Genomic DNA, 21,089 nt, shown 5'->3' with positions numbered 1-21,089 from the left:
CAGAGACAGAGAAGCAGTTTCAGCGACAGGTTACTATCGATGCAATGCTCCTCAGACAGGATGAAGAGGTCAATACTCCCCAATGCCATTAGGCTTTACAATTCTACCGCCAGGACTTAAGAACTTTTTAAAAGCTATTATTAATGCTTTTTGAGATAGTGATTTAGATGCATATCATATTTTTTTACTGAGTTAAGTATTGTATGTAATTATTTTTGCTACAACAAGTGTATGGGACATTGGAAAAAAAGTTGAATTTCCCCATGGGGATGAATAAAGTATCTATCTATCTATCTATCTATCTATCTATCTAATCTACTCAGCTTCACGAGCCTCTTCCACATTTATTTAAACTTTGGCTCATCTGTTAGATTGTTACTGTCTGTTATACCACTGGCGTTTAGGGCAACAATGAAGGTTCTCCATCTCTGTCTGTCTTTGGCCATCTTCTGTATTGTGCCCCAAGTATGGTTCAGGGACCTCATGTTTACCTCTACAGTACGGTGCCAAGTTGCCTTTGGTCTCCCGTGTTTCCTCTGCCCTTCAGGGATCCAATGAGGTGCTGTCTTGATGACAGAGTGGGTCTCTTTTCTCATCAAGTGCCCAATCCATCCTCACCATTTCCTCATGATGACTGTGGCCACGTCCTCTTGGTGACACATACTCATCTGTGCTCAAATCTATTTCTCTAACCTCTGACATTCCTCATTATGAAACAAAATCACTATAAACCCTGGAAATTTAATTTACCATCCCAGACCCCTGGTGGCATTACCTGTGGAAAGGGGGGGGGGGCAAGGGATGTCAGTAGGCAGTGCATATCAGATTTGCACGTCCCTTCTTTGGAATTCTTATGGAATAGATGGGCTGAAGGGCCTGTTGTGCTGTAGTGCTCTACGAATAGCCCAGCTTTAATCTTATACCCCTTTATTCTGAATCTACTGGCTCAAATCCTTTCCTATGTCCTCTTTGTGGCTTTTGACTTAACTCTCCTGCCCACCCACCTTTATGTTTAACACCCTCATTCCTCTAATCTTGAAGGAATACCAGATAAACTGATGGAACCTGTCATCTTGACATAACTGCTTAAGCCTTGCTATCAATCCAGTGCATCTGGATTGCATCTAATCTATTGAAGATGTAACCTGTCATCTTAATCTAACTGTTTAAACCCTGCTATTAACTGGTGTATCTGGACTACACCTAATCCCATGAGTGCATACTATAAATGGCTGGAATAATCCAGGCAGGCTCAATATAAATACAGTATAATCTTCCCTTTAATCATCATCATTATGTACCATGTCATATGATGCAAGCGATCATGGTCTGTAACCACAATTGTCCATGGCAAATTTTTCTACAGAAGTGGTTTGCCATTGCCTTCTTCTGGGCAGTGTCTTTACGAGACGGGTGACCCCAACCATTATCAATACTCTTCAGAGATTGTCTGCCTGGCATCAGTGGTCACAGGGTGGCACAGTGATTAGCACAACACTTTACATTACCAGTGACGCGGGTTCAGTTCCCGCTGCTACCTACAAGAAGCTTGTGCATTCTCCCTGTGACCACGTGGGTTTCTCTGGGTGCTCCAGTTTCCTCCCACATTCTAAAGATGTACCGGTTGGTAGATTAATTGATCATTGTAATTAGACTAGGTTTAAATTGGGGGGATTGCTGGGTGGCACGATTCGAAGGGCCAGAAGGACCTATTCTGCACTGTACACCAATAAATAAACAAGCAAACAGACCAGGACTTGCGATATGCACCAGCTGCTCATACGACCATTCACCACCCACTCCCATTACTTCACATGACCCTGATTGGGGGGGTGGAACAGGTGCAACACCTTGCCCAAAGGTGACCATCGGACTAGCAGAGGGAAGGAATGCCTTACACCTCCTTTGGTAGAGACATTTCTGCATCCTGCCACCCAAAAGTATACAAGCAAAGTACCCATTCCATCAGTCATCTTCATCAGTTTGCGTGCTTAAGGAAGAATGTTTAGTGATTAATACACATCCCATTCCTCTCCTCCTCCACAAATCCTATTTGAGTACTAATAAGAGAACACTAATGTGAACACTTTATTTCTCTTTGTAAATGCTGCCTGACCTGTTGAGTTATTCCAACATTTTGTGTGTTAACACTTGATTCATCCTTCTTATATTCAAAGTGGATGACAGACTGATGTGTAGGAAATGCAGAGCAAAGGAGATCCAAAGCGTGACACAGAGATGCAAGCTGAATTTGGAGGAATGCAAGAGGGGTTCAGAGGTTTTTGGTGCGAAGGTGGGGTGGGGGGGTGGTAGAGGCGAATAAACACACATAATTCTGGAGAAACTCGGCAGTCAACATTTCAGGAGAACTTCTGTCAGTCTAAGACCAGAGGTCACAGCCTCGGAATAGAGGGACATCCATTCAGAAGGGAGATGAAGAAGAATTTCTTTAGCCAGAGAGGGTGAAGCTGTGGAATTCATTGCCCAGGCAGCCATGAAGGCCAAGTCATTGGGTATATTTAAGGAATAGGTTGATAGATTCTTAATTCTTCAGGGCATGACAGATACAGGGGATTAGGGCAGGAGATTGGGGCTGAGATGGAAATGGATCAGCCATGATCAAATGTTAGAGCAGACTCTATAGGCCAGATAGCCTAATTCTGCTCCTATATATCCTATGAAACATCTATTGCTTATTCCTTTCCATGGATGCTGCCTGTCCCGCCGAGTTCCTCCATCATGTTATATGTATTGCTCTGGATTTCCAGCATCTTTAAGACTCCACAAAGACTTGAGTGAGAACAGGAAACAAGAAACCAGATGAGGATAAGGCTGATGGAAATCTGGACCTCAGCATGGGCAAGAAGACATTCTGGGTAGCTTCAGAGAAGCCAGTAAAGGGAAGTGTAATTCAGAATGTCATCAGAATCAGGCTTAATATCACTGGCATATATCGTGAAATTTGCTAACTTTGCAGCAGTAGTACAATGTAATGCATAGTAATAGAAATGAGAAAAACTGAATTACAGTAAGTATATACATATTAAATAAATTAAATAAGTAGTGCAAAAATAGAAATAAAAAAGTAATGAGGTAGCATTCATGGGGTCAATGTCCATTCAGATGGCAGAGGGGAAGAAGTTGAACAATTTTGAGTGTGTGCCTTCAGGCTTCTGTACCTCCTTCCTGATGGTAGCAATGAGAAGAGGGTATATCCTGGGTGATGGGGGTCCTTAAAGCTGGATGCTGCCTTTTTGAGGCAACGCTCCTTGAAGATGTCCTGGATGCTACAGAAGTTAGTGCCCATGATGGAGCTGACTGAGTTTACAACTCTCTGCAGCTTACTTTGATCTTTGCAGTAGCTCCCCACCCCCCCATGCATCCGGTTAGAATGCTCTCCACGGTAATCTGTAGAAATCTGTGTTTTAGGTGATGTACCAAATCTCCTCAAGAAGAGACAGACCACAAGAGGGCTGGGGTGAGAGAAGTTAATGTGGCGTTGCAGTAACAGATGGATTGATGGAGAGCTGCTACAAAGGTACTACATCCATCATTTAAGTGCCAACAGGGGTAAAACTGATCTATTTGGTGGTAATCCGCTATAAACATCTAAAAGAATTAGTCAGCACTAGCCTGCTGTTTCAAAAATCATTGCAGGCTGCAGATGACAGTAAGGAATGTTATCAACCAAACACTTATCATGCTGGTGTGAAATTCCACTCTCTGCTTTTTTAACAGAGGTGCTAACTGCTTTCACAATCACCAAGTTAGGCATTTACAGAAATAGTGGGAAGTGGAATCTGACGACAGGCCCACTGACGGTGTGAAATGATAACTGGAGTCCCTTATTGATGGGGCATGTTCAAAATAAGGCGATGCAATGTGGTTGCGTGATGACTGTCCTGTCTCGAGCTCTTCCTGCCTACGTCACTTGTACCATTACTGTACAGCCTGGAGAGCAGAGAGAGGTGGGCAGTGGGTCCAATAAGAAGACCACTAACCAGACTGGGTTCAAAGTTCAAAATAAATTTTATTATCAGACTATATACAACACTGAGATTCATTTTCCTGCAGGCATATTTACTCAGTAAATCTATAGAATAGTAACTATAAACTGGATCATTGGAAGATCAACCAGCGTGCAGAAGGCAACAAACTGTGCAAATACATATATAAATAAATAGTAATAAATAACGAGAACAAGAGATATTGAGATAAAAGAGTCCTTAAAGTGAGATCATTGGTTGTGGGAACAGCTCAATGGATGGGCAAATGAGTGTAGTTATCCCCTTTTGGTTGAGAACAGTAACTGTTCTTGAACCTGGTGATGCGAGTCCTGAGGCTCTTGTACCTTCTAACTGATGAGAAAAGAGCACGGGTGGTGTGGCCCTCGAGGGAAGCTTGCCACCTCTGTTTCCTAGTTAGAGGTAACCTGTCCCTCTTTCAGAATGGCTATCATTAGAACGGGGAACAGTGAGACTCATTCTAGGTCATCATGCCTTGTGTCAGCAACTGGAATTTCTGGGAAGCCTGGCATTACTTACAATCTTCCCCAGTATGCTGTCACTTAGTTCTAGGAGGATGCGTCATGGTTGCATTTACTCACCCTCCGCTGGATATTATCAGGGCCATAACACATGAAGCCCCATCCTAAGTTCCTCTCCCCGGCATTCTATTCACATCCACTGTCCTCTGACTCTCTGCCCAAAATAGTTGTGAGGACAAATCATGTTAAGACTTATATGGTGTGCAGTAGAACTGGGGAATCTGGGAACACAAATCCATAATTCTTTTAAAGTGGCATCACGGGTAGATAGGATTGTAAAGAGAGCTTTTGGCACATTGACCTTCATAAATCAAAGAATGGAGTACAGTAGTTGAGATGTTATGTTGGAAATTGTGTAAGATGTTGATGAGGCCTAATTTGTAATACTGTTTGCAGTTCTGGCCACTTAACTACAGAAAAGATAATAAGATTGAAAGAGTACAGAGAAATTTACAAGGGTGTTGCCAGAACTTGAGTACCTGAATTATAGGGGAAAGGTTGAATAGGTTAGGAGTTTATTCTGTGGAGCATAAGAGAATGAGGGGTGATATGATAAAGGTATACAAAATTGAGGGGTATAGATAGAGTAGATGTAAACTTTTCCCCCTGAGGTCGTGTGAGGCTAAAACTAGAGGTCATGGGTTAAGGGTGAAAGGTGAAATGTTTAAGGGGAACATGAGGGGAAACTTCTTCACTCAGAGGGTGGTACAAGTGTGGAAAGAACTGCCAATGGAAATGATGGACGGAAGTTCAATTTCAGCATTTAAGAGAAATTTGAGCAGGTATATAGATGTGAGGAGTATAGAGGGTTATGATCCAGGTGCAAGTTGATGGAACTAGGCAGAATAATAACTGGGCTGAAGGGCTTGTTTCTGTGCTGGAGTGTTCTATGACTAGGTGAAGTTTTATAGGCCATTTTGATTCTTTAGTGAGAGAGTGTGATGCAAACTAAACCTTATTTTCACCTGGCATTCACTTCCTAATGGCAATGGAAACCTGTCTGATCTCCTGAGGTGAAGTGAGGCAGGTTAGCTGACTCAGACGATGGGGAATGGATCATGGAGGCTTCCTGATCCATGAGCATCAATGACACTGCTAAAACAAATCACACTATCAAGAGATATGAAATTATATCGGTATATATGATTGATTGACACCCATCAGCAAAAGCTAAAGTAATTTTTTTCACGTCTCTAGTTAGAGGAAAGGTACGTACTTTGGGACTGACTGACTCTCATGGTTGTATATGGTGATATATATGTAATTTGATAATAAATACACTTTTGAACTTTGAATCTTGGAATAAAGACAATTACCCAGATCTAATTTTATGGAATGCACAAATGAATATGATTTAAAAATTAGTTACCACCCTATATATTAAAAAAATCCCTTAAGAATTGGCATCAACAGAATGTGAGTTATACAGTCATCTATGGTATATCAACTTTGACCCATCACCGATTATGCAATTTCTCCAGGATATTCACAAATTTTTCACAACTTGTAGAAGAAGAGCTCATGGGAGGATAAACGACAGTTCTCTACAGGGTTCTTGGGTCTTTTTAAGCACACTCACCAGGTCAGAAACATTGCCCTATTATCCCAAGTTAAACTTTGTTGTTTTGATTAATGCATCATATAAAGCATTAAATATTATTGGAGTTGGGCTGGGTATATTTTGATCTTTTCTCTCTTGTTTTTCTTCTAAGATCATTAATTTCTAGTATTATTGCTTTTTAAAAACTATATATATATTATTTTGCCTATTTCTGAGAGCAGTTAAGAACCAAGCCAGAGTTTGTCATCAGAATGTCAGTTATATTTGATACCTGTACCCGGCTGGAAGCCTAAGGCAAGTTTATTCATGGTACATTTTCTTCCCAAAATAATATTCATGATCAGATGGATGGTGACACTTAATGTATGTTTGCCGGGTTTGTAGTGCAGGCCCTTAAATTGCTAGTACAGAAACTTAAACTATTATTGTTATTAAATAGACTGAGAACAGTACGTACAGGCCTTTATTTTTCCCTGCACGTAAAAAGAACTGTTGTCAATTGTAGGTATACCACCACCCCCACCCACCCCACCCTCAGCCTCAACTTTCCCCTATTATGGTATCTCCAACTTGGAAAGGAACTTTCAAAGTTTTACCGAGACATTAGAATGTCTATTAAGAAATATAAAAATTAATCAGATGCTACGTCTCTCCAATTTCGGAAGTGTCTTGTATTAATCTATCGTTGAGGACAATGGTCAGTCTCAAGCATAAATGAAACACTGCGTTATGCCACAGAAATTCACATAATGGCCTACCGCTGTATTCGCAGCATTCTTTGCTTCTCTAATGTAATTGTCCAGGACCCGGATGTCACAGACTGGTTGGAGAGGAGTTGACTTTGCAGGTTTTATGTAACCGAATAACATCATTAGAACTGCAAGAAGTCCTAAGTTGGAGTAAACATAAAGAACATAGAGTTAACATAGAGTCATAGAGCACTAAAGCAGAGAAACAAGCTGTTAAGCCCATCTAGTCCATGCTGAACTATTAATCTGCCTAGTCCCATCGTCTTGTACCTGGACCGTAGCCCTCATAACCCTCCCATCCACGTACCTATCCAAACTTCTCTTAAAATGTTGCAATTGAACCTGCATCCACTGCTTCCACTGGTATTTCGTTCCACACTCTCACCTCCCTCTGAAGAAGTTCCCCTTAAACATTTCACCCTTCACCTTTAACCTATCCTCCTCCCAACATGTGGTAATATCTGTGGCAAAAACAAAACTTCCTGTTATACGTGAGCCGCTCAGTGGTGGGCTTTGCAATATCATTTTAGGGAGGGATCTAATGGAAACCGAATGCTCTGTTGTAAGAACAATACAAAAACCAAGCTGAATGTGCAGATATCTGACACCAGCAGAAATCTGGCCGTCAGTCAAGATAAGACCAGTATTTGAATAGGAAACAGACGTGTGTCAGGGAGGTTAGGTTAACTCTCAGGGACAGTAAGTAGACCAACTGGAATTTTATCAACTGAATCCATGGGGTCTTGTGCTTCAGTTATCCAAGTTACAATATTAGAATGCCAGAAACAGGGGTGGAGGGAATGTTGTGAGCCTATAGAGGTGGGGTGCAAAGGTTTTGCTGGCTGCTCACTCTCAAGAACCTATTTTTTCCTTGGCTGCAAAGAGAAGAGCCATAGGACTGTCGCAAACGCTACTGAGCGAGCCTGCAGATGGCTATGGATCAAGAGGTACGACTGGTGGACCAATGCTGCCGGGACACAAGCCTGGGGCCTGATCAACTCTGGCTGGGTTGCCTGGGAGAAGGCGTCTGATGTTGAAAGACCTGAAATACCCAATGACCCCATACTGATGATGTATCCCACCTCATCCTAGCATGCATTTCCGCATCATTAGATTTTTAAAATGCTTCTCATTGTCTAATCGACGCAGTTTGTGGGTTGGACTCTGTAGTTCACGTTATAATGTGTATCTGGTTTCTGGTCACTCCTTTTGGGCGATTTTGGATCAGAGTAGCCTGCAAATAATACGCTGAACTGAATATGCCTGGACTCTTTCAATTTTGTGTTTTATATTCTGCATTTTTTGTTCTTTTTTTTGTTGCCATTTACGCAACTTTTTTGTGTGTTGAGGAGGATTGATGTTTCTCTTTGAATGGGTTTTATGGGTGTCTGTGGGGAAGACCAATCTCAGGGTTGTATACTGCACATATACTTTGATAATAAATGTACTTTGAATCTTTTGGATTTTGTTGGCATTGCCTCTTTAGCCTCTTTGGAATGATTAGGAAAATTTTGGAGTGCCTGACAAACTACTTGTGGTTCAGTGGGAAAAATACATTTTTAATGGGTTAAAAACTCTTTTTTTCATTCATCCTTTTCTGACTAATCAAAAAAAGATGAAGATTAATGAATTCACAATAAATCCTCCAAATAGGGATTCTCTACCACTTATCCACACCCTCTACTACCTCCCACCCCTCTCGGGGTCTGTGGGGAAATTTTACTACAGAAACAAAGCTTCAGTGGGGTGGAGATACATCTCTGCCAAAGGAGGTGTAAGGCGCTCTTTCCCTCCACTAGCCCGCAGGTCACCCTTGGGCAAAGTGTAGCGCCTGCTTAGCCACCGCAGGACCCCAGCGCTATCAGGATCACGTGAAGCCATAGGAACAGGTTGTGGGTGGTGGATTTGCCAAGAATAATCAGGGTCACGGTCAGGATTGCCCACATCATACAACATGATACATACTGAGTTGTAAACTCAGTCAGCTCCATCATGGACACTAGCCTTCCCAGCATTCAGGACATCTTCAAGGAACGATGCCTCAGAAAGGTGGCATCCTTTAATAAAGACCCCTATCACCCAGCACATACCCTCTTCTCATTGCTACCATCAGGAAGGAAGTATAGAAGCCTGAAGGCAGACACTCAGCAATTCAGGAACAGCTTCTTCCCCCCCCGCCATCAGATTCCTGAATGGGCACTGAACCCATGAATACCACCTCACTATTTTTGCATTACTTATTTAACATACAGGTAATTCACAGTTTTTATTATTATGTATTACAATGTACTGCTGTCACATAACAACAAATTTTATGACATATGTCTGTGATATTAAACCTGCTTCTGATACTGATGATGATCAAAAGCAAGGATGTAATGTTGATACTTTATAAAGCTCTGGTGAGGCCTCACTCAGAGTATTGTGAGCAGTTCTGGGCCACTTATCTTAGAAAGGATGTACTGAAATTGGAGAGGGTTCAAAGGAGGTTCACAAAAATGATTCCAGGATTAAATGACTTGTCATATGAAGAGTGTTTGATGGCTCTGGACCTGTATTCTCTGGAATTCAGATGAATGAGGGGTGACCTCAGTGAAACCTATTAAATGGTGAAAGGCCTCGATAGACTGGATGTGAAGAGATGTTTCCTGTGGTGGGAGAGTCTAAGACCAGAGGACACAGCCTCAGAATAGAGGGGTATCCTTTCAGAATGGTGGAAATCTTTGCCCCAGGCAGCTATGGAGGCCAAGTCTTTATGTATATTTAATGCAGGGGTTGATAGATTGGTCAGGGCATGAAGGGAAGAAGGTAGGAGACTGGGGTTGTGAGGAAAATTGGATCAGCAATGATGAACTGACAGAGCAGACGATGGGCCGAATGGCCTAATTCTGCTCCTCTATCGTATGGTCTTATGACAAAACTACTTCTAAAGTAGACAAGCAGCAAAATGAAAGGAATTTGGCAGAAGGTCACAGTGTTATAGGAAAATAAAGAGGTGGGGTTGAGGTGGTAGAAATGTGTCTGAACAAATGCTGTGCTGGGAGCCAGCCACGGACTAATGGGCCTCCTCTGTAATAAAAAGTGGTAGGAATTGAGGCTGTCAATTTTGTAAGTGGATACATAGAGATAAGGAAGAGAAAATACTGTTGAAAATTGAAAGTGGAGGGATGTAATTATAATGAATCCTTGATGCAGGATCCTGGTCACATGGCCAGGATCTGTGATATGTACCAACTACTCATACGACCATCCACCATGGCTTCATGAGACCCTGATAGGCAGTGGTGGGGGGTGGGGGCTAAGTAGATGCTACACCTTGCCCAAAGGTGACCTGCTGTCTTATCTGCCTCCACCACCATCACCGGCAGCCCATTCCACTCTCTGCATTAAAAATTTACCCTTGACATCTCATCTATACCTACTTCCAAGCACCTTAAAACTGTTCCCTCTCGTGCTAGCTATTTCAGACCTGGAAAAAAGCCGCTGACTATCCACACGATCAATGCCTCTCATCATCTTATACACCTCTATCAAGTCACCTCTCATCTCTGTCGCTCCAAGGAAAAAGGGCCATGTTCACTCAACCTGTTCTCATAAGGCACGCTCCCCAATCCAGGCAACATCCTTGTAAATCTCCTCTGCACCCTTTCTGTGTTTTCCACATCCTTCCTATAGAGAGGCAACCAGAAATGAGCACAGTACTCCAAGTGGGGTCTGACCAGAGTCCTATATAGCTGCAACATTACCTCTGGCTCCTAAACTCAATCCCATGATAGATGAAGGCCAATGTACAAAATCAGTGCAAGCCCCTAGTGCAAATAATGCACTGCCTTCATATGAGTGGTGATTGATAAGTTGTGACCCAAGGTAGAAGAAGTCAATTTTAGAAAATCTAGCACATTCAGTTTTCAACATAGTCCCCTCCTACACTTACACACTTAGACCAGCGGTCATGGAGCATACGGATCTTAGAACTCTAGAAAGTGTCCACAGCAGGGGTGATTGATAGGTTCATGGCCTAAGGTAGAAGGAGATGAGTTATTAACTTCAGACTTTCTGCATAATCACTCAAAGAGTTGAACTGCATGTGCATGTAACGAGAGCTGTATAACTCATCTCCTTCTACCGTAGGCCACGAAATTATCAATCACCCATGCTGTGGACACTTTCTGGAGGTCTAAGATCCGTATGCTCCACGACCGCTGGACTAAGTGTGTAAATGTAGGAGAGGACTATGTTGAAAACTAAATGTGCTAGGTTTTCTAAAACTGACACCTGCTACCTTAGGCCACGAACTTATCAATCAGCCCTCGTACAGTGCTTTTGACAATTGCATCCTCCAAATTTTCATTTTCATTGCAACATTCAAAATGATTGTTGATACCTTCGAATTCTTCATAGTTCCTAACTTAGTGAAATGGTTTCATTTTCACTCCTAGCCACTCTTGACAACTTTGATCCTGAATGCTTGAAACCGCGGTGAGGAAAACAGTTCAGAATTGCCTTACTACTTATTTCTCACCCACTATCAGTGATAAAATATCACTGCTTTTCAAGCACAAACACACGCACCAAACGTTATTTAAAACTGGTTTGCTCTAAGCACGGTCTAGTGTTTAACAGTCGTACTAGTGCATGTAACCAGTTAGAACATTCAGCTATTGTCTCCATCCAATTAGCAGCATATTTTCTCGATTAGTTTTTGCTTTTTAAGGGACGTTCCAAGTAAGTGGCTGCCCCGATTAACCGATGATCCAATTAACCAGAATCCACTGTACATGAAAGCATACAAGTGAAATATGCTAAAGGTAGCTCACAAGTGTCACCAATATAGTGTGTCCACAATGTCCACCAATCAAATTAAAAATTAAAAGTCCACCATCGTCAACCTGCAATAGGTTTGATATTATGACTATTTTCTACCCCAAATAAAATCAAAGGAGACGTGTAACATAAAGCTAAAATAAATAGAAAGCATTTTCCAACCCCACATTTATGAACATGGGCTTCCATGGGAATTTTGTGCCATTTTTCAATAGTTGTGATGAAGCAACTCAGCCAGAGATGTTGACTGTTTTCATTTGCTTAAACTCTGCCTGACTTGTTGAGTTCCTCAAAGATTTTATGTGTTACTCTGGATTTCCAGTATCTGCAGAATCTCTTGTGTTTAGCAAAACATTTTCATCGTTTCTCTCTCACATACTGATCTTCCCCTTAAAAGCATTTGGTGTGCACCCCAGAACTGTATACCAAGTACACAAAACTGGCTATAGGCCAGAATTTGGAAGATGCTCTACTGGGGTGGTGAACACGTGAATGAATGCCCAAGATGGCACGTGGAAATTGTTTTGTTGGCATAAAGCATGCAGTGCTTCCCCTTGATTCTTTAAAGCCCACCCATAATAAAAGAAACATGATTATTATCTTTACTGCCAAATGAAACAGTGAATGAAGATGTGCCCACCATTGAGCACATCTACACAAAGCGTCGTTGCAGGAAAGCAGTGTCTATCGATCAGGGACCAACCCCCATCCCCCACCATCAACCAGGCCATGCTCTCTTCTCACTGCTGTCATCAGGAAGAAGGTACAGGACCCTCAGCTCTCACACCACCAGGATCAGGAACAGTTCTGACTTCTCCACCATCAGGCTCTTGAACCAAAGGGGATAACTTCACTCAACTTTTGCATATTGGTTGAACACCCAAACTGGTGCACTCTTGTTCTGTTATTGCTATTCTATTATGGATTTATTAAATTATATGTACTTTGATAATAAATTTACTTTGAACTTGGAATACTTTTTTATAACACAAGAGCAGTGAGATGTTCAAAGTTCAAAGTAAATTTATTATCAAAGTACTGTAAATATATGTCACAACAGACAACCCTGATATTCATTTTCTTGTAGGCATATGCAACAATCCAAAAAACACAACAGAATCAATGAAAGACCACACCCAACAGGACAAGCAAACAACCAATATGCAAAAGACAACAAACTATGCAAACACAAAAAAAACAATAAAAAATGAGCAATAAGTCTTGAGAATATGAGATGCAGAGCCATAGAAAGTGAGTTCACAGTTTGTGGGAACAGCTCAGAGAAACTGAGTGAAGTTATCCCCTGTGGTTCAAGAGCACTGTTGAGGGGTAGTAACTGTTCCTGAACCTGGTGGCGTGGGTCCTGAGACTCCTATGCCTTCTTCCTGATTGTAGCAGTGAGAAGAGAGCATGGCCTGGGTGGCAAGCTTCCTCGATGATGGATGCTGCTTTCCTGCAACAGTGCTCCGTATAGATGTGTCTAATGATAGGGAGGGCTTTACCTGTGATGGACCAGGCTGTATGCACCACTTTTTGTAGAATTTTCCTATCAAGGGCATTGGAGTTTCCATACCAGGCCGTGATGCAATCAGTTAATATACTCTCCACCACACATCTATGGAAGTTTGTTGGATATCATGCTGAATCTTCATAATCTTCTAAGGAAATAGAGGCACTGTCATCCTTTCTTCATAATCGACCAGAATAGGTAATTTGAAATGATAACAGAGGAATTTAAAGTTGCTGACCCTCTCCACCTCTGATACTCCGATGAGGACTGACTGACAGACCTCTGGTTTCCTGCTCCTCATTTTGCAGGTAACATCTAAAGCCACATTGGACATATAACATTGGGTGATACATTTTGAAATCCTCACAAACTTGGTGTACACATCAGTATTTAGATAATAAATGGTTCCAATAACTATTCAGAAATGATGTTATTTTTCAATTTTTTAAAAAAAGATTAATATTAATAGTTTTGAACAGATTTTTAAAAATGCTTCATTTATTTCAATCTGTCTCTGTTATACTTCAGTAGTAGTACAACAATGAATACAGTCTTATAGTTTTTTATATTCTATGCTTTTGTCCATTCTTTCTCTTTTTTTTTGCATGGGGAGAGTCAGATTTGGGTTCAATGTTCTTGTGGCTTTTTGTGTGGGGTGAGGGGAGTCTGGGTGCCGAAGTTCTTGTGTTTCATGTGGGAGGAGAGGGTTTGAGGGGTTGAAGATCAGGTTGCTGTTCTTTTTTTGTGCAGGGTGGGAGTGGTTTGCTGTTTCTCTCTGTGTGTATACATCCACTGATGCTTCTGAATACATCATCAGTGAGGTTCCTGGAATCATCGTGTGTTTCGGGTCTTTCAACATCAAACACCCTCCTCCAGGTGACCCTGCCGGGGCCGATCAGACAGCAGCTTGTGTCCAGATGGCTAGCTACATATGACTCCATGGCTCCCCTCTCTTGAGCCACAGCCATCTTGAGGCCCTCTCTGCCTCTACCTTGCAGAGGTCAGGATACCTGCAGATGTTCTTTTGGTGGGTATTGGCTGCTCCCCAGCTCTTACAAAGGCAACGGTCTGCTTGGAGGGTCGGGACCGCTTCGCCCACTCAACTCCTGCATTGATGGCTTCGGCGATGGTCTTCAGGATCTGATCATGCCTCCATCGGTACTGTCCCTCACCAAGTGCCCTTGTGCAGTCACTGAGGATGTGCTCCAGGGTTTCTCGCTTGGAACACAGTGGGCACGCTGATGACTGCTTTGCCCCATGTGTGCAGGTTTGATGGGCTTGGGAGCACATCGTACACTGCCTGGATGAGAAACTGAATGCGGTGTGGCTCAGCTTTCCAAAGCTCAGCCCAGGCCACTTTCCTCTCCACTGCATTCTCCCAACTTGTCCGAGCTCCCTGTGCTTCATTCCCACCGCCTTGCAGGTTTTCCTCTCCTCCACTGTGCTCTCACCTCCTCCTGAACTAGGTGGCGCCTTTCCTTCCCTCTGATGGTGTCCATTTGGGGAGTTGGAAAGGATCCTAGCCCAGCTCGGCCTCATGTGACCACTCCCACCAGCCTCCTGTGACGCAGCCTTTCCTCTGCTTCCTGATCAGATTCCTCTGCCCTCCACTTCCTGCCAGTCCTCACTTGGATCCCTGCTCTAGCCAACTTCGGATCACTTGAGTCCCTGTACTGTATCACTTCTCTGGCTCTTGTTACTTCATATTCCTCCTCCAGGGATTTGAAGGGCAGTTGCAGTTTGTTGTGGTGTCCATAGAGTGTGATGCTGCTCAGACTCCTTGGCAGCCCCAGCCATCTTCTGAGGTGCTTACTGACCCTCCTCTCTAAGGGTTCGACTGTCGAGATCGGAACTGCATAGACGAGGAGAGGCCACAGGATTCTGGGAAGAATGCCATGCTGATACACCCAGGCTTTGAAATTCCCAGGTAGGCCAGACTTGTCCACAGATTTCAGCCAGCCATCCAACTCGGTGCAGGTCACCTGAATGGATGCCGTATCCCTTAGAGAACTGTTTAATGAAATATAGCAGCTGTTTTGCCTTCTTTATAGCTACATCGATATGTTGGGACCAGGTTAGGTCCTCAGAGATATTGACACTCGGGAGCGTGAAATTGCTCACACTCTCCACTTTTAATCCCTCTAGGAGGACTGGTTTGTGTTCCCTCGTCTTACCCTTTCTGAAGTCCACAATTTTCTCCACTAAATGTTCACCTTAAATGTACATCTTATTTACATCTTTTCTGAGGTAGATGACCAAAACTACACACAATATTCCAAATTAGGCCTCAAAGTCTTATACAGCTTCAATACAATGTCCAATATCCTGTACTCAATACATTGATTTATGAAGGTTAATGTGCCAAAAGCTTTCTTTCTGACCCATCTACATTTCAATGAATTATGGACCTGTATTCCCAGATCCCTTTTTTCCACCGCACTCCTCAGTGCCCTACTGTTCACTGTGTAAGACCTACCCTGGTTGGTCCTATTGAAGTGCTCACCTCACACTTATCTGCATTAAATTCCATCTGCCATTTTTCAGCCCATTTTTTCATCTGGTCCAGATCCCGCTGCAAACCATGATAGCTTTCCTCACCGTCCGCTACACCCCCAATCTTGTTGCCATCAACAAACTTACTGATCCAGTTAACTACATTATCATCTAGGTCATTTATATAGATGACATACAACAACAGACACAGCACCAATCCCTGTGGCACTCCACTAGTCACAGGCCTCAGTCAGAGAGGCAACCATTTACTACCATTCTCTGGTTTCTCCCACAAAGCTAATGTCTTTACTATCTCATTGTGAATGCCAAGGGTCTGAACGTTGGCTAAGTTTTTTCAACAGCACTGCAACTCCAAAACCCTTGAGCTCAGATATGCACCAACTTCTCTTTCAGGATGCACACTGCCTAGATTTGGAAATATATTGCTGTTTCCTCATTGTTGCCTGGTCTAAGTAATGGAACTCCTTATCCACCACACTGTGGGAATACCTTCTCCAGAACAACAATGGTTCAAAGTTCAATATTCAAGCTCAAAGTACGCATGTGTTACCATATACTGCCCTGCAATTCATTTTCTTGCAGGCACTGACAGGAAAAAAGAAATACAATAGAATTTTACAAAAAAACTATGCATAAACAAAGACTGACAAACATCGATGTCAAAAGAAGACAAAAATAATACTGAGAACATGAGTTGTAAAGAGCCCTTGAATCAGTTCAGAGTAGTGGTGATTAAAGTTATCTATGTTAGTTCAGGAGCTCGATGATAGCAGGGTAATGAGAGGGAAGAGGATCCAGAGGAGTTCAGAATTCAATGTTAAAAGCTCAAAGTACATTTATTATCGAAGTATGTACATTTTATACAACCTTAAGATTCATCTCCTTACAGGCAGCCACAAAACAAAGACCCCAATAGAACCCATTAAAAACAAAAGGAGACTGTCAAATATCCGGTGTGCAGAGAGGAAAAAGAAACAAATTGTGCTAACAATAAAAGCAAACAGACAGCACTCAGAACTGAAGTTCGCAAAGCCAGGCATCACTGCAGCTGATCCAGAAGTCTACTAGGTGCAGGCCACAGCTTTATTAGAATGATCCCAGAAAGGAAAAGGTTAATGTACAAGGAGTATTTGATGGCTCTGGGCATTGTATTCACTGAAGAATAAAGGGGGATTTTATTGAATATTGCCTTTTTAATGCCATGGACCAATAATATTAAGTGAGGAGTCCGTAGAACCCAAGGGAAACCTCAGGCCTAGATAAAGAGGGTGTTTCAAATAATGGGAGTATCTAGGACCAGAGGGCACAGACATTGAGTAAAAGAATGTCCGTTTAGGACAAAGATAAGGAGGAATTTGTTAGACAAACGGTGGTTAATCTGTGGAATTCATTGCCACAGAAGGTCATGTCATTGGGTATATTTAAAATGGAGTTTGACAGGTCCTTGATCAATAGGGGCATCAAAGGTTATGAGGAGGTTGAGAAGGAAATAAATCAGTCATAATCAAATGGCACAGCAGACTCGATGGGCCAAATGGTCTAATTCTAACTGTTCTTAAACCTGGTGGTGTGAGACTTAAGGCTTCCGTACCTCTAGGTCGATGGTGGCGGCGAGAAGAGAGCATGGCCTAGATGGTGGATGTCTTTCATAAAGGCAGCTGCTTTCTTGTGGCAGCTCTCCTCGTTAATATGCTCAGTGGTGGGGGAGGGCTTCAAGCTGATGGGACATTAATGACTTTCTAAAAGCAGTAAGGGATGACTTGGCATGATTGTCAATACATGAAGTCTAGGCCCCAAGGCCTGGAACTGTATTTCTCAATCTGACTGACTCCTGAGTCCTCCTTTAAATGCTCTTGTAAAGTGTGTTGCTTAAACTCGGGGTCCATGGACCCCTTGGGGAAGTCCATGCATTGATTCCAATCCAGGGAGTCTGTAAACCTAGAGGGGGAAAAATTACATCTTTATTTTCACTAACCTGGAACTGAAATTTTACATTTCCATTATGGGCACTAGACTCCGTAGTATTTGAGACATTTTCAAGGAGCAATGCCTCAGAAAGGGGACGTTCATCATTAGGAGCCCCATCACCCAGGACATGCCTTGTTCTCATTGTTACCATCAGGTAGGAGGTACAGAAGCCTGAAGGCACACACTCAATGATTCAGGAACAGCTTCTTCCCCTCTGCCATTGGATTCCTGAATGAACAGTACCTCACTAATTTTTATTCCTATTTGTTGCACTGTTTATTTAACTAATATATATATACACACACATACACTCTGTTTTTACTGTTTTTTCCTCTATTATTATGTTAATAAATTTCACGGCATATTCCGGTGAAACTAAACCTGATTTTGATTCCGGAATGATGAATGTAGACAACGAACCACAGTAGTAATAGTAGTACCTGTCACTTTGTCACAATAGAAATCACAGATGTTTTCAAATCACATTACAGTTTAATATTCTTACTCAAGCTAAGCAACAACAGCATTCACACTGATATGCCTTAAAAAATAAAATAATTTTAAACTTGCCTATATGAAAAGGCAACGTGACTTCATTGGACATGTGATTAGGAAAGATTAGAATGCACGGTAATTATGGGAAAGATTGAAGGGAAGAAAGCAAGAGGAAGGCAAAGACAAATGATGATGGAGAAAGCAGCCAGAGAACTGGAAATGAATACCAATGAATTGATCCACTTGACCCGAAACAGGAGTGTGTGGGCCATGGCAGCCAAAGCTCAAACTGGGCACGGCACCTGATGATGATATTTTAAATGTATAGTTCTGTTATTTAATAAGTGAATAAAGAAACACATATATTACTATATCACAATTAGTTTTAATATATTGATAACTGTATTTCTATATAATTGGTTTCTTTTATAACCCTATGTATTTTATTTTACTTTAACATTGTTTGATTTTGCTCCAGGGAAGTTTTGCCGTTACAGGCGATATACAGTCTACGTTGGCACTGTTGAGCTGCCTGACAATTCTATTTTACACAGAGAAGCCAGGACAGACAGGGAAGGTCATGCCTCCCAATAACTTGGCAAATTTATCCTGTAGCCTGAACGTGCACTACAATGAGCCTTAACAACCTCGCGGTTAGAAATATAACCAGGGTATACCCATCTCATCTGCTGTTCAGATGGGTGGCCTTCTTGCCTGAGGCAGATGGTTGTGGGATTAAATCCCAGTTCAGTGGTTAAAATCTACATTCCAGGCTGAAGCTGGTACTTCTGAAGGTAGTACTAAGGAATTACTGGACAGAATTAGAATTAAGTTTAATATCACTGACATATATCATGATATTTGTTGTCTTTGCAGCAGCAGTACAATGCAATACATAATAATAGAAAAAACTGTGAATTATTGTATATATAAGATAATCAAATTAAATAATTGGTGCAAAAATAGAAATAAAAATACAGTGAAGTAGTGTTCACAGGTTCAAAGTAATCAGAAATTGGATTGCACAGGGGAAGAAGCTGTTCCTAAATCACTGAGTGTGTGACTTAAGGCTTGGCTTCTGTACTCCTTCCTGATGGTGGTAATGAGAAGAGGGACGCAGGTCCTCAATGATGAATGCTGTCAGGCATCACTCCTTGAAGTTGTGCTGGATGCTACGGAGGCTAATGCCCATGGTGGAGCTAAATTTACAAATCTCTGCAGCTTACTTCGATTTGGCTGTCGGAAGTGGCAGCTTTTAGGTGTTATGTTGAATCGAAGCCCTGTCTGGTTCCTTTGTGTACCATATCACAACTTCAATAAGGGTTCTTCCCTGTGTATGAACCACTATTTTCCCTCTACTGACAACATAAATTTTTTTTATTACTGCATTCCATTTTATTCTGACAGCTTTTGTCCATCAGTTCGCTGCAAGGTTTTCAACATTAATCATTTTCAACAGCTACGTGTCAGAGGTAATGGCATTGTTTAAAAATGGCTTGGGACATCCTGAGGGTGTGCAATCCTTCACAGAAATGCAAACTTTTCTTTTTCTTTGTCACTCTCTGCATGAAACATCATGGCTGGGAAATCATCCTTTGCTGTTACTTCCACTGGTATCGGTTACACGATCAGAAACAGAAACAGGTTTAACACTGGCATATGTTGTGAAAATTGTCATGTGGCAGCAGTACACTGCAATACATAATAATAAAACTGTAAACTACAGTATGTATTGTGATTGATACCAATGGAAGTAACAGATATATAATTCAGACCAGGGTGTACAGCACAGTGGTACAGATAACACACATATAACTCACAACAATTTAGAAAAGTAAGAATTAAATCTACAAATGAATGATGCATAAATAAACAAAGTAAAATCCACAAATTAAATATTCCGGCTCCTGTAATTTCTCCCTGATGGTAGCAATTAAAAGATTTTGAATGATAGACCTAACAATCGCTTCAGGTTTGCATAGCACTGTGCAAAACACATGTATAGCTGAGGAGCCTAAGTCCTTTCACAGTACTGTAGTAATTTTATGTATTGCACTGTACTGCTGCCACACAAAAAAAAACAAATTTCATGCGAGTGATGATAAACCTGATTCTGATATGGGTGTATTGTGAACTGAGAGTGGGAAGGGTGCAAGGAGAGGGGAATCACGGTTGGGAAAATGGGAAGGGAGAGGGGAGGGAGCAGGAAGCACCAGAGACACAATCCGTAATGACCAATTAACCAATTATTTGGAATTAAGTGACCTTGCCTGATATTTCAGGGCTGGGTGTGCCTGCACCAGTCCCATTCCCTGTCCCTGGCACGTCTTCTCTGCCACCAGTACCACACCCCTCCAGTGGTGCTCCACCCTCACCATTCCCAACATCCTCTGGGGGGGTAAGAGAGAGAGGGAGATATATATATCTCAAGCTGATGCAAAAACCCTGGCTGATTTACACCACCATCCACAGACCAATAAACCGAGGCCATTTGTAACTCGTTTTCCACTTTAACCAAAAACCATGCAAATAATAAAGTTTTTGCTCTAAGTAGCTTAAATTACATACTGTGTCATGTTTAAGCTAACTACATACTTAAGCAAGAGATAATTACTATAAATATTACATAATTAATTGTGAGTTTTCCACCGGGGCTCCAAGAGGACCACAACCTGATGTAGGGTTTAGTGGTTTGCAAACCTCAGTGACCTGGAGAGCCATGTTGGCTGGAGTCAGGGCCTTCTGCTTTGACTCTTGGTAGGGTCACCCATGCCAAACAGCTCAAAGGGTAGATGCTAGACTAAGAGTGGTTCACTGGTCCTCCAGGTTCGGGGGTTCAAATCAGGACTAACAACCCTGACTGGTCAAAAAAAAGTATTACAGAAACAGCAATGAAGAAGTGCCAGTGGCATAACGGGCAGT

General features: G+C 42.0%; 1 protein-coding gene across 2 annotated transcripts in view; it reads right to left on the bottom strand.

The window, feature by feature from the left end:
- Positions 1-21,089, bottom strand: part of epoa (erythropoietin a) — a 49,982-nt gene that overhangs the window by 25,243 nt on the left and 3,650 nt on the right. For both annotated transcript variants that reach the window (XM_073048864.1, XM_073048865.1), the window contains exon 2: positions 6,866-6,996. In XM_073048864.1, the coding sequence (XP_072904965.1) occupies positions 6,866-6,996 (131 nt within the window). The remainder of the gene's footprint in view (positions 1-6,865; positions 6,997-21,089) is intronic.

This window comes from Hemitrygon akajei, chromosome 6, assembly GCF_048418815.1.
Source record: "Hemitrygon akajei chromosome 6, sHemAka1.3, whole genome shotgun sequence".
Taxonomy (NCBI): Eukaryota; Metazoa; Chordata; class Chondrichthyes; order Myliobatiformes; family Dasyatidae; genus Hemitrygon; species Hemitrygon akajei.
The sequence above is the reverse complement of the archived record's forward strand: the minus strand, read 5'-3'. Positions and strand labels throughout refer to the sequence as shown.